The sequence below is a fragment of the Grammomys surdaster genome, unplaced genomic scaffold (assembly GCF_004785775.1).
Source record: "Grammomys surdaster isolate TR1022 unplaced genomic scaffold, NIH_TR_1.0 129, whole genome shotgun sequence".
Classification (NCBI taxonomy): Eukaryota; Metazoa; Chordata; class Mammalia; order Rodentia; family Muridae; genus Grammomys; species Grammomys surdaster.
Genome location: NW_021604587.1, coordinates 1980663 through 1995277, shown reverse-complemented (window position 1 = coordinate 1995277; position 14615 = coordinate 1980663). Strand labels below are relative to the sequence as shown.

Here is a 14615-nt window from a genome sequence, read left to right as displayed (position 1 = left end):
GGAGTGTTCCTCTTTCTCCACATCCTCGCCAGCATCTGCTATCACCTGAGTTGTTGATCTTAGCCATTCTGACAAGTATGAGGAGGAATCTCGGGGTTGTTTAGATTTGCATTTCCCTAATGACTAAGGATGTTGAACATTTCTTGAAGTGCTTCTCGGCCATTAGAATTTCCTCAGTTGAGAATTCTTTGTTTAGCTCTGTACCCCATTTTTAAATAAGGTTATTTGGTTGTCTGGAGTCTAATTTCTTGAGTTCTTTGTATATATTCAATATTAGCTCTCTATTGGGTATAGGATTGGTAAAGATCTTTTCCCAATCTGTTGGTTGCCGTTTTGTCCTATAGACAGTGTCCTTTGCCTTATAGAAGGTTTGCAGTTTTATGAGGTCTCATTTGTCAATTCTTGATCTTAGAGCATAAGCCATTGGTGTTCTGTTCAGGATCTTTTTCCCTGTGCCCAAGTATTCAAGGTTCTTCCCCACCTTCTCTTCTATTAGTTTCAGTGTATCTGGTTTTATGTGAAGGTCCTTTATCCACTTGGACTTGAGCTTTGTTCAAGGAGATAAGAATGGATGGATTTGCATTCTTCTACATGTTGTCCTTCAGTTGAACCAGTACCATTTGTTGAAAATGTTGTCCTTTTTCCACTGGGCAGTTTTAGTTCCTTTGTCAAAGATCAAGTGACCATAGGTGTGTGGGTTCATTTCTGGGTCTTCAATTCTATTCCATTGATCTTCCTGCCTGTCTCTGTACCAATACCATGCAGTTTTTACCACTATTGCTCTGTAGTACAGCTTGAGGTCAGGGATGGTGATTCCCCCAGAAGTTCTTTTATTGTTGAGAATAGTTCTCGCTATCCTGTTTTTTTTGTTATTCCAAATGAATTTGCAAATTGTTCTTTCTATGTCTATGAAGAATTGATTTGGAATTTTGATGGGGATTTCATTGAATTTATAGACTGCTTTTGGCAAGATAGCCATTTTTAGTATATTAATCCTGCCAATCTATGAGCATGGGAAATCTTTCCATCTTCTGAGATCTTCTTTGCTTTCTTTCTTCAGAGACTTGATGTTCTCGTCATACAGGTCTTGGTTGGTTAGATTCACACCAAGGTATTTTATATTATTTGTGACTATTGTGAAAGGTGTCATTTCCCTAATTTCTTTCTCAGCCTGTTTATCCTTCGAGTAGAGGAAGGTTACTGATTTGTTTGAGGTGATTTTATAACCAGCCACTTTGCTGAAGTTGTTTGTCAAGTTTAAGAGTTCTCTGGTGGAAGTTCTGGGGTCACTTAAGTATACAATCATATCATCTGCAAATAGTGATATTTTGACTTCTTCCTTTCCTATTTGTATCCCTTTGACTTCTTTTTGTCATCTAATTGCTCTGTCTAGGACTTCAAGTACTATATTGAATAGGTAGGGAGAGAGTGGGCAGCCTTGTCTAGTCCCTGATTTTAGTGGGATTGCTTCAAGTTTTTCTCCATTTAGTTTGATGTTGGCTACTGGTTTGCTGTATATTGCTTTTACTATGTTTAGGTTTGGGCCTTGAATTCCTGATCTTTCCAAGACTTTTGTCATGAAGGGATGTTGAATTTTGTCAAATGCTTTTTCAGCATCTAGTGATATGATCATGTGGTGTTTTTTCTTTGAGTTTGTTTGTATAGTGGATTGTATTGATGAATTTCTGTATATTGAAGCATGCCTGCATTCCTTTGATAAAGCCTACTTGATCATGATGGATGATTGTTTTGATATGTTCTTGGGTTCGTTTTGTGAGAATTTTATTGAGTATTTTTTGCATTGATATTCAAAAGGGACATTGGTCTGAAGGTTTTTTTTTTTTTCTTTTTTTTCTTTTTTTTGGTTTTTCGAGACAGGGTTTCTCTGTGTAGTTCTGGCTGTCCTGAAACTCACTCTGTAAATAAAGCTGCCCTCGAACTCAGAAATCTGCCTGCCTCTGCCTCCCAAGTGCTGGGCTTAAAGGTGTGCACCACCACCGCCCTGCTGAAGTTTTCTTTCTTGATTTCAGTAATTTATTGTTTAATACTGGTGCTCAGGATAGTCAAAGTAGAACTGTGCTTCCATCCAGAAATGATTGAGGTTTTTGGCATTTGTTTCATTTATATTTTTATGTAAAACAGTAGTGTTAGAGTAGAGGCTAATTTTGTGACTCCTTTCGGTTTTGGTAGGTGGTTTGGGAGGATAGTGTGTTCTCTACTGTTACTTACTTTGTTAAAGTTTGAGACTTGTGCAAAAGTCCTTAATGGGAAATAACTTGATGTTTTTGGCTGTTTTGATTTTTAGAAAGTGTTCTTTAGTTTATTCTTGTTCTTTTAATAAAATAGCTGTATCTTTTAGAAAATAAAACTACAGAAAAAAATACATTTCTTTGGATAACAGTATATGGGCTGGAGAGATAGATCAGAGGTTAAGAGCATGGGCTGCTCCTGTAGAGGACCTGGGTTTGAGTCCCAGTACTTATGTGGCAGATAGCAACCAGTCTGTAGCTCCAATTCCAGGAGATCCAGTGCCTGTGGGCATGAGACATGCATGTCGTATTTAATCATACATTTAGGTACATAAACATAAAATGTAATTTATATTTTCAATGTTAATGATAATAAATGACTGCTTATAGGTTGTACCAGAACATAAGTGAGAAGGTATGAAGAGAGACAATGCAGAAATAAATCTCTGTCTCCTAGTAAGACATCAGAACTTTTGATTGAAAGAGGAATAAGACAAGGATAGAGAGAAAAGTTATATACACAATCTTTGCCCACTCCCTAGATTATTTTATGCCTTATTAGCATTAAAATAACTGTCACTTTAAAAATGACTTAATAACTCATACCATTTAATATATTAATAAGAACTTTGAAATATAAAATATTCAGTATTTTAATCTAAGAACATAGTTTTAGAATTATGGCACAATTAAAGCAAATGGAAAGCAGTATTAAAATTGGCACAGACAAGTATCATGTTTTTGCTCAATGAATGATTATCCTCTTTTTTTTGTTTTGTTTTTTTTTGTTTTTTGTTTTTTTGTTTGTCTTGTTTTTTCTAGACAGGGTTTCTCTGTGTAGCCCTGGCTGTTCTGGAACTCACTCTGTAGACCAGGCTGGCCTTGAACTCAGAAATCTGCCTGCCTCTGCCTCCCAAGTGCTGGGATTAAAGGCATGCGCCACCACTGCCCGGCGATTATCCTCTTTTTTAAAAACATATTTTCATAATGTACTTATCAAAGTCAGTATTTGGGTTTCTGTTTCTGATGTTTAACCATCATTAAGTTAATAATTCTGAAAATGGAGTGTTTAGAAAGTTAAATGAATTTGTTAGCCTTTTTTGTTCAGCTCCTTCAATTTCCCTTAGATATTAAATATAGATTGATTTAGTTTGGGAATCAGTAGACAGTCGATAGTCAGAGATGTATTAAACATAAAATTTCTTTACCTGGCTTAGGTTATGGGAAGCTGGTTGGAAGCAACGATACTACAAGAACAAATTTGATGTAGATGCAGCTGATGAGAAATTCCGACGTAAGGTTGTTCAGTCCTATGTTGAAGGACTGTGCTGGGTTCTTCGATATTATTACCAGGTATCAAAAGAAGTTTTCCCCCTAAGTTTTTGGCTAATCATTTTAGAAAACCAGTAATTTTTGTAATTGTACCTAATATTGAATATCCTTAGATAAAACCTACACTTGTAGTTTTAAACTTTTTACTAAAAATTATTACCATGAATTATATTTGTAAAGACTTGGAGGTTCCTTAGGAATTAGTGTATCAATAAAACTTGGTTCTGTTGTGTTAAAATATTTTAAGGATCACAGTGTTTGAGTTGGTCTTTAATATTATTAAAATTTAACCGGGTTTTGGTTTGTATGTTTGTTTGTTTAAAGAGTTTAAAACTAACTGGGCATTTGACAGTCACTGAGTAAAGAAAAGATGCAGTGTGTTGCATACCAATAACAATTTGAAAGGAATTTGATTGTAACAATTCTCCTATAATAGTATGATTTTACATGAGATGAATATTAATTGAACTGGTCTGTATCTGACTTGAATCATTTATCAAGATGCCTGGTTGGTGACAGATTAGGTAGACATACGGAAGATTGTAACACTGATGGATAGGATCTGGTTTCATCTTAAAGAGAATAATCTTAAGTTTGGTGACATCTGGGGATAAGTGAATTGGGTCAGTGTGTCCAGTGCACTGAGTAGTGGTGGAAAGATCTTCCTTCTTGTTTTACAGCACACTAGAAAGGATTCTCTTTGTCCATGAGCATTACTTGCTTTTGTTTTGTTTTTTAGTGTATTTGTAGTCAAGAGAAGGTTGCCACATGGCAGTATAATAGTAAATGTTGGTTGTTTGATTCTCAACTACTGTTGATGTTCTCAACAACTACTACCTGTTCAGTAAATATCAGGTGAAAACTGTGTTTGTTTTTATTCGATGACAGAAGCTCTGAGATTGGAAAGAAATGTCATCAAATATATTTTAAGGATAAATATCTTAATGAGTTTGTATTTGTAAATATAAAGTTTGATATTAACTATTGATTATTCAAAAAAATTTACAATATTTTTAAATAAAGGAATCACTAATATGAAGCAGACAGTTAAACAATATTTTGAACTCAGAAAAATTAGTGAGTGGAGTATATGCCAGAAATCATATTTTATAAATAAGATAGACTGATAGTCATAGTCTAATTTCTTTTTACCGTGTTCATCATTAAGAGTATTTTGCTTTTAATTGTCATTAATGATTTTAGGGCTGTGCTTCCTGGAAGTGGTATTATCCATTCCATTATGCACCATTTGCCTCAGACTTTGAAGGTATTGCAGACATGTCTTCTGAATTTGAAAAGGGCACAAAACCGGTAAGCTTCAAGTTGATGAAAAAGTAGGAATTTGATTTTGATAATAATTGGGAGTCTTAAACCTCTCCCTCTCTTGCAGTTTAAACCACTGGAACAACTAATGGGGGTTTTTCCAGCTGCAAGTGGTAACTTTCTACCTCCAACATGGCGGAAGCTCATGAGTGACCCTGTAAGTCTCAGTATTTTCAAGTATGTTAGTAACATTAGTCAGAGTTGACTTTGCATGTCATAGTTCTAAAAAGCCAAAATACAGAAAGAATGTGTTCTATATACTTTTCACTGTATAATGTGGTATTCTGTATTTTCTTTGCCTCTGAGTTTCCTACCTAGTAAATAAAACTGATTTGTTTTCAATCTACATGTTATTATTTTGAGACGGGGTACTTACTATGGAACAGGGGGAACCCTGGAACTCCCCCTGTTCAAGGCTGGCCTTGTACTCACAGAGATACTCCTCTGACTCTCCAGTACTAGAATTAAAGTTGTGAGTTATCACATCCTGCATAACAATTTTTATTTGTTTCAGCCCTGTAACAACTTTAAACATTCTATCTGACTTACCTAAAATTAACTCTAAGCTTGTTCTTTTGTGCTGGTTAAATATTGAGACTCAGCCTGGAAATAGGAAGTATTGAGTAACTAAACCTTTCAACTGCCTGCATATAGTTCATAATTATCAGTTCTAAAACTTTTTTTTTTGTTTAAAGCTATTTCATGTTTTTGAGACAAGGCATGTAGCTTTTGTTTTGATTCTTTTGCTTTCTTCCTGAAACAGGATTCCAGTATAATTGACTTCTATCCTGAAGATTTTGCTATTGATTTGAATGGGAAGAAGTATGCATGGCAAGGTAAAGTTTACATACTCCTTTTTTGTTGTTGTTTTGTTTGTGTTTTTGGGTTGAGGGGGATTCTCTATGTACCCTGGGCTGTCCTAGAACTCATTCTTTGGACCAGGCTGGCTTCAAAGGATCTGCCTACCTCTGTCTTCTGAGTTCTTCTGAGTACCACCATCACCTTGTTTGTTTACAGTTTTTAATAAAGCTGATCAATCATGATTTACAGGATAAAAATTCTGGAAACCATACTTCATAATTTTATGTGAAAAGTAGATCTAAATATTCAATCCATGATCATCAGTGATCAACAATAATAATTCTAATAGTAAAAGATAGTAAATAGTAACTTATTGAGATTGGCTAAAATTGCAGGTCTTGTGTTCTTTGTGACTTTCTTCAATCAGTAACCCATTGCTACCTCCCAAAACTACTAAGAAAGAAACACAGTCATGCCTGTTTGGGGTTATGGAAACTTGTAAAAAATATAGTAGAAACTTAACAGTTGGCATTTTTTTCTTTGCCTTTTTTGTTTTTAACATTCCTTGTGTGAATAGATTATGTAGAAAAGTCAATTTAAAAATTCACACTAAATTTAAGATGTTAGTCACTACTCAACAAAAGTTGGTTATTGAATATAACTCACAGTAAAAAAAAAAGAAAGAAAGAAAGCCACGCTTACCAAATTCTCTTCTGACAGTTTCTTGTGCTGTTCCCTGTTTTAGGATACTAAGCTCAGAATTGTGAGGCAGAGGGGATATCAGTTTGCAGATTGAAGGGCTAAGAAGTAGATCAGTGGGAGATCATTTACTTGGCTTGCAGAAGTGCCTTTGATTCCCAGAAACCTCACTCATCCCCCACTCCACCCATGGGAAAAACATCAACAATAACCACAACAAAAACATACTGAGCTACCCTAACCTCTATGGACTGGTAATTCACAATAGCTTTAATTTACCTTTCCCTGATGATAATGATAGTGAGCATATTTTTATGTGCCTTTGGGGCACTTATATCTTTAAAGGTATATCTATTTAAATCCTTTAGATCTTGTTAGGTTTTAGTCCTTGTATTAAAGTTTATAGTCTTCAAGCATTTGATAATGATTTTTGTATATTTTTCTTCAATTCTTTGGATTGTCTTTTCTCTTTGTAATGGTGTCCGTTAATGTCAGAAACAGTAAAATTTTGGTGCTCTACTTTATCTGTTTTGCTTGTCTTTGTGTATCCAGGAAATCATTTGCCAAGTCTAGTATTATGAACCTTTGCCTATTTTCTAAAATTTTTTATAATTTTTGTTTTATATTTTAGTTTTCAGTCTTATTTTGACTTAATTTGTATATGGTATAAGATAAGGATCCAGTCTCATTCATTCATATGTGGATATCTACTTTTCTATGAACCAGCTGTTTAAAAGGCCTTTTCCTGTTGAATAGTCTTGGTACTCATTTTTGCAAATCATATGGTTATTTTTGAGGCTACTAATTTAGTCTTTATGTCTGATTTTTATCCCAGTACCATACTGTGCTATTTTAATGATTTACATGTTTTATGAACTCAGAAACTATTCTTGTTCAGTAGGCAATCAAGATTTATTCTGGTAAATATTATTTTGGTTGTGTTTTTTGTTTTTGTTTTTGTTTTTACTACACTTAGACCATAGTTCTCAAATAAAAGCCAATGACCTTAGATTTATAACAAGCCTTAAAGCACTACAGTTGGGCAGATATCAACCCTTTATTGCCATTTTGTCTACTTCCCTGTCAAAATCCCTGAGATATTTTTTAACATGTTTTACCTGGGCTACTTTTACTCCAACAGACCAGTGTTCATAGTCATGCACTCAGTCTACCTACTCCATAGTGCCTTCTTCCTCTCCTTTCTAGTGGTCTCTGCCTGAGACCCCGTACCCAGACACCTTTGCTCTGCTCCTTCTCTTTTGCCTACTCCAGGCTGTAGACATCTTTTTATTAACCAGTCAAGGATGACTTGAGGGCAAGTTTATACAACAAATTTTGAGATCATTTCTTTTAGGTGCTGCAAAATTTATACCAGAATTTAGATTCTTACATGGCAATAAAATCAAATGCTTTCTTACTGAGAAAATAATAGTAGCAAAGTTAGTAATGTCTGCTTTAGAGCCTTTTCATTTCTTAAATTTTCAAATACAGTAGTTTGAGGTGGTGCTTTTTTTTTTTTTTTTTTTTTTTTAGGATTGTTCTATTTCACATTCGTTGTTGTTACTTACCTTTAAGTTGTTGTTTTTTTTTTTAAAGATTTATTTATTTTATATATATGAGTACACTGTCACTGTCTTAGGATACACCAGAAGAGGGCATCAGATCCCTTTACAGATGGTTGTGAGCCACCATGTGGTTGCTGGGAATTGAACTCAGGACCTCTGGAAGAGCCATCTCTCCAGCCCACCTTTAAGTTTTATTTACCCCAAATACTATTCTTTTTCTGTATTCTAGCAGAACAAAGATGTGATTCAGTAACTTTTTTTAGTATTATAATAGACACCATATTAATGATAAGCTTCCCTGAAAATGGTAACTGTAGGCTCAAGTGAAATAATGCCTTTAATTCAGCACACTCGGGGGTCCGTTTCCAGGCCCCACATGAATAGTCTATTCTGTTCCCAACTAGTAGTAAGTTATTTAGGCAAAGCTCTAAAGAATGTTTGCATACAAATTAATCAGATTAATTATAATCAGTGTTATGGAAGCTTGGAAATTAAAGGGACCTTTCATGCAGTCCAGAAATAGAATTCCTGGGTATGTTAGGTAAATGACATCATTTTACAAAGAATCAGGGAGGACCAAAGGACAAACTCAAGCTCAAGGAAGACGAGCTAATAGTTGGCGTGAGGGCATTAGTAAGGTGATAGCATTCTAAGTATGAAAAATATGGGGACATTTTTGTCAGTAGCATCACATATGAAAATATTTACATCTGAGTTTTGGCTACATGACAGAGTTCAGTTCCAAATGTCTTTGTGTCAACAGAGATAACTTTACTAGAATGTTCAATTGAACCAATGAACTGAAATCAAGTGATTCTAATGGTTAGATGGTTCGTTGTTTTCTCCAGGTGTTGCTCTGTTGCCATTTGTGGATGAGCGAAGGCTGAGAGCGGCTCTAGAAGAGGTGTACCCAGACCTTACTCCAGAAGAGAGTAAGTCACACCGCCCACTTGGTCAATGTGGAGTCTGTCCAACATAGACTTCATTTCTGTATAAAATTAGACTTTTTTCCATTTGGAAAGTTTCTCATCTAGGAGGCATAAATGACTGATTTGCTTTTTTATAATAGACATTAACTTTGTTTCTTAACTATTATCTGTAAATTGAGTGCTAAATAATTGTCATTTTAAAATTCAAATGTATTTACTAAATTTATTAAAGATTAGCAGTTCATCTGGGCTTTGGTGGCACAGTCCTGTTATTCTGCCACTGAGGGGACTGAGGCAAGAGGATTGCTGAGAGTTCAAGTTTAGCTTGGGCTCCAGGATGAGACCCTCAAAAAAAAAGTTGCAGTTCAAGAATATCTCTTGGCTGGGCGGTGGTGGCACACGCCTTTAATCCCAGCACTTGGGAGGCAGAGGCAGGCAGATTTCTGAGTTCAAGGCCAGCCTGGTCTACAGAGTGAGTTCGAGGACAGCCAGGGCTACACAGAGAAACCCTGTCTCGAAAAACAAAAACAAACAAACAAACAAAAAAATCTCTTGAGGTATTCTAAGCAAATGGACCTAGAAACAAGCAGGTATCATGTCTAACAATATACATTTTAAGCTAAAACTAGTGGAAATATGAAGGTGCTCACTTCATACTGATTAAAGAACAATCATCAAGAGGATGTTAATATTCTAAACCCTCAACACAAGTGCATCCAGTTTGATCAGGTAAGTACTGCTAGAGATAAGGTCACAGATTAGCCCCAGCAATCCTGACAAAAAAAATATCTGAATTAAATGACATCCTAGACCAAATGGACTAAGCAGGTAATTCATAGGACACGCATTCCATCCAGACTACAGAATACACTTATTTCTTAGCAGACCATGGAACTGTCTTTAAAATAGATGATATATTAGGATACAAACCAAGTCTTAATAAATAAGGGAGATAGAAATAATTCCTTGTATTTTGTCCGATCTTGCAGGAATAAGACTATAATCAACAGTAAGAGAAACCCTAGAGCATCCATAAACTTGTGGAGATTAAACAAGACACTACAGAACAATGACTGATCCTTGAAGAAACTAAGAAGGAAATAAACATTCCTAGGTTAATTAAAAACGAATCCCCTTTGACTTTTTGATTCTTAATGACATCCACACACAAACATACTACTGCCTCTTAGGAAGGCATTCCTCATTCTCTCCATCTGCTTTCTTCCTATTATCATTCAAAGGATTAACTTTTCTTGAAAGAGTTGGATAAAACAAGCATTTACTCCTAGAGGGTTAGCTTGAAATGTTATTTTGCATAAAAAGTAGCATTTTATAATTATGGCAGAGTATTTGTATTGTGGAAATTGTCAAGCTGAACTCAGTTTTGAAAATTTTATATAGTATCAATATAACAAATTTAAGAAACTGTTGATTGATATCTGTGGCTGTTTGTATTTCCTTAGACAATGTTTATGTCTTAATCAAGAAGTCAACTACTTTATAACTAAGAAAGTCTTGTCCTTTTTCATGCAATGTGTCCCAAGTATGTCTTAGGAATGACCTCTTTCTTAGAGTTACTCATTGTCGAAACTCATTTCAGATAGTATTGCTTCCATAGAGCATTTAAGTTTGTTACTTATAAAAGTGCTTTTCTTCAATGTTGTGCTGAATTAGTTTTAGGATATAGATGCTTTCTTTTGTTAGAGCTTTATAAAGATAAGTCTTATTAGATGCAATTGCTTGACTGTGGTTTTTTATTTAGACAGGAGAAATAGTCTTGGAGGTGATGTTTTGTTTGTGGGAAAACTTCATCCACTACACGACTTTATTTTAGAGCTGTACCAGACAGGCTCCACAGAGGTATGGTATTAGTTTGTTTAATAATTAGGAATATACAAATTATACAAGTTGTGTGTGTGTGTGTGTATTATAATTTACCCTTAACTTTTTTAAGTATGAAATTTTGTAACATTAAGTATATTTATGGTATTCTACAGGTAGCCCCACTGTCCATTTGTAGAACTTTTTCTTTTACCCACACAGAAATTCTACCCACTAGACAGTATTAAACAGCGTCTCCCCATTCTGTGATTCCCACAGAGCCAATTATTTATCTGTGAGTTTGCTTATTTTTGGTACCTCATGTAACAGACTCATTGTAACCTCATTTCACTTGGCATGATAAAGTTCATCCATGTTGTAGGCATGACCAAAATGTCATTTCTTTATATGACTGATTAATTTTCAATAAGAAGCAAATGCCATGCTGTTGTTTATCAGTTCACCTGCTGATATATCTTCAGTTTGTTTCCTCCTTCACTTTAATTTGGCTCTTCTGAATTATAGTCCTCCTAACTTACATGAACTACAAGTCTCTACTGTGTTGTGTCCTTGTTGTCCATTCGTTCGGTTATGCTATAGAAATGTGTTTTTTTTCACAGCCAGTTGATGTGCCGCCTGAATTGTGTCACGGGATTCAAGGGAAGTTTTCTTTGGATGAAGAAGCCATTCTTCCAGACCAGTAAGTACCCACTTCAATATGAGTGAGACAACTAGAACAAAGCTTAGTTAGCTTTTCCTTTTTGTCTGTTATCTTATTTTCTAGTAATACTGTGAAAGTTATACTTACAACAAATTCTGCTAAACTTAAAATAAGGATATAGTTTCCAAGGCCAGCTTGAGCATCTAGCAGCTTTGCTGCCTTCTGTGGGTCTTTCTGGATTCCTGAAACTATGGTACCTGCACAGTCAGAGCTGGTATCATTACTATTCTTATTCCACTTGCGTTTTCCATAAGTTTCTTGAATACAGTGTTTTCAGAGGCAAGATGTTGGATAAGAAGCAGAAAAGACTACTGAAATAAATAAGCCAGATTTTTAGATTTTTAAAAATGAAACAATGATACTTTTATTTCTTTTAGTTAGGCTTTGTAAAATCAAGTTGTTTTACATTGAAATATTTATGCTAATTTAGTACTTTATAATATTGTAAATGGTAGTTTGTCATGTCTTACTTGCCCACAGAGTTTCAGTGTGCACACAGATGATTTTTCTCGTTTCTCTTTAGAACAGTATGTTCCCCTGTGCCCATGTTACGGGACCTGACACAGAACACTGCAGTCAGGTAAGTTTTCTAGAATTCAGAGCATTCATCCAGGGCACAGCTTAGAATTTACAAGTGAGTTTTAACAGATCCTTAATTTACAAGGAAATGGCACTGTTAATTCACAGTTCTTTGAGATTGAGAGTCCTTGTGTTGCAGACCTCAGAGCAGAGCCTCTTGACTTTAAATTATGTATATTGTTAAGGTTACTGATTTAACAAGCATGCTTATCTGTTTTCTGGTTTCCCCTGACAACCTCTGATTCTTCTAGGATTAGAAAAGTGGGAGGTAGAAATGGGGTTTGAGAGTAGCCTGTCATACAGAAGCAGACAGACCTTTATGCCCCAGTGGCTCACACTGCTTTACTTGTTATAATTACTACTATAATTGTGGTTCTGCAGAATTAGAAAATAAAAATATTATGTAGTGTACTTTACTTAAGATTAGCTGGGAAATTTATCTCTTTCTTTAGCATCTTCCATTGAGTAAAAAGTAACATAATTTAACTGCTGTAAATAAAAGTCAGCACTCTGCTTTTTGTTGTGGTATAATTGCAAATCTTGTTGCCAGAATGTATGCTGTTATCATCTAGGCAAGACTAAAGCAAATACATTTAAGAATTTGGTAAATGCATGATAATTCTTAATCTTTCTCCCTGACCCATTGTTAAAATTGCTCATACTTTCAGGAAATACTTTAGATTTTAATTAAAATTTCTCATTGCAAAATGTAACCAGTTTAATTGCTGGCCTAAATGGATTTAATTAGTAGCTAATTGCCATTCTAAAAGGTCGTGTGTGTGTGTGTGTGTGTGTGTGTGTGTGTGTAAACACACATTTTTTTCTGTTCCTCTTTATACACTTTGTTCTCATTCTCTGTCTTCGTGTTCTTTTGTTAAGCGTGAAGTGCAGATTTTAAAGCCGTGCTTCATAAGCCCATCACAAACAATCTGGCTCTGCCACATTAATTGTAGACACTGCATTAACCTGTGGGATCCCTGCCTCTCATTGGTGCTTCAGGCCAGTTAATTACATTAGTTTGTTTGTTTGTTTGTTTATTGAATTGTCACATTTTTGTTTGTACTAATTGGGTTTTCTGCATTCTTCAAAGACCTTACTACCTAGCCCTCTAGAAATAGTTAATTCTACTCAAGCTTCTAATTAGGGAAGAGAACTTTTCCCAGAGTTACAGATCAGTGGATGAGAGTACCTGAGTATTTGGGATGATAGATGCTGCTCTTCTGGTTCATTGTTTCTGAACCTGAAGGGCATTATAATGCTTAATATAAATGAGTGCATTGTGTTCATTACGTTTACAAAAGAAATCATCCAAGATCTAGCTGCAAGTTCAGCTTTATTTTGAAAGTTTAACTTCAAACATGGAACTTCTTGAGTTAATTTTTGTAAAGATTTATGGAAAACTTGAGCTAATTTTTATCTTTTAATGTAATTTTCAGCATTTTTTCTGAGAGATGGTATTGAGACTATGATCCAGTTTTTTTTGCGGTGGTGTGTGTGTGTGTGTGTGTGTGTGTGTACATGTGCAAGTTGCAATTATATTTGTTTGATAAATGAAGATCAAAAAATAGAACCTTCTAGTCAGTGTCTCCTTCCATGCTTGAGAAATTCTTTCCTCAGATTGACTTTGGATTGGTTCTTGTCATATCTGGTCTTATCTTTAGTATTGAGATAGTGTATTGTTATTACACAAATTACTAGGGTACTTCAAGTCATCTCTTCAGGAAGGGTTGTTTTTTTTTTAAAATTGAATTGTGTGTAAATTGAATTTTTTTTTATTAAATTTTTTTTTTATAATTTCTTTTTTTTTTTTGAACATGAAATGCTTTTTTATAGCATGTTTTACAAGGGGAGGGGGTAAGAGGGGCCAGGTGGTGGAAAAGTACAAAATCTTCTTGGCCTGTGCCTTGAAACATGTCATGGTCTATACGGTACACTGCCTTGAATTATGATCTACCTGCTGTTCTTCAGAAGATATAGTACACTGCTTGAGTTATGGTCTCCCTGCTATTCTTAAGATGATATGGTACTCTGCTTTGAGTCTATCTGCAGTTGCTAAGCAGGATCTTGCAGTTGCCAAGCTTCAGAGGACATTGTGCAGGTGGGGAAAGGTAGGGGGTGAGGGTAAGGGCGAGGGTCCTGGCTTCTGGCATCTCCCCCTTCTCTGTTTAGTTAGAGAAGGCATCTTATGATCAATCCCAACTATGTGAATTTTGAATTTGGATGTCTAATTATGGGGGGTCGTAGACAAGTTCACAACCCCAACACACTGATGTGAGGCTCTCACCCTCCTTTCACCCACATCGGAGTCCCTTGACGTTGCCCATCATCGACAGCCTAAAACCTTCGACCATTGATGTAAATTGAATTTTAAATGTAATGATTACCACAGTATTTATAAGGCTCACAGCTGGCAGATAGGTAACTACGAATCAAAGGCCTGAAGGAAGTGGAATATACACACTCAGCAGCAGATTTGATGGTGGAAAACACTGGGGAGGGTTTAGCTGACACTGCCTACAGTCCTTTGTAGGACACTGAACTAGATAACCTCTCCTGATAGAATGTCACAATTCTGCAAACTCTTTAAGTGCTTTAA

The 14615-nt window shown here is 35.4% G+C and overlaps 1 protein-coding gene across 3 annotated transcripts in view; it reads left to right on the top strand.

Moving 5' to 3' along the window:
* The window catches only part of Xrn2 (5'-3' exoribonuclease 2), a 68978-nt gene that overhangs the window by 30409 nt on the left and 23954 nt on the right, over positions 1–14615 (top strand). For all 3 annotated transcript variants that reach the window (XM_028754558.1, XM_028754567.1, XM_028754575.1), the window contains 8 exons: positions 3467–3602; positions 4785–4892; positions 4972–5061; positions 5668–5740; positions 8818–8901; positions 10661–10758; positions 11340–11419; positions 11964–12020. In XM_028754558.1, the coding sequence (XP_028610391.1) occupies positions 3467–3602; positions 4785–4892; positions 4972–5061; positions 5668–5740; positions 8818–8901; positions 10661–10758; positions 11340–11419; positions 11964–12020 (726 nt within the window). The remainder of the gene's footprint in view (positions 1–3466; positions 3603–4784; positions 4893–4971; positions 5062–5667; positions 5741–8817; positions 8902–10660; positions 10759–11339; positions 11420–11963; positions 12021–14615) is intronic.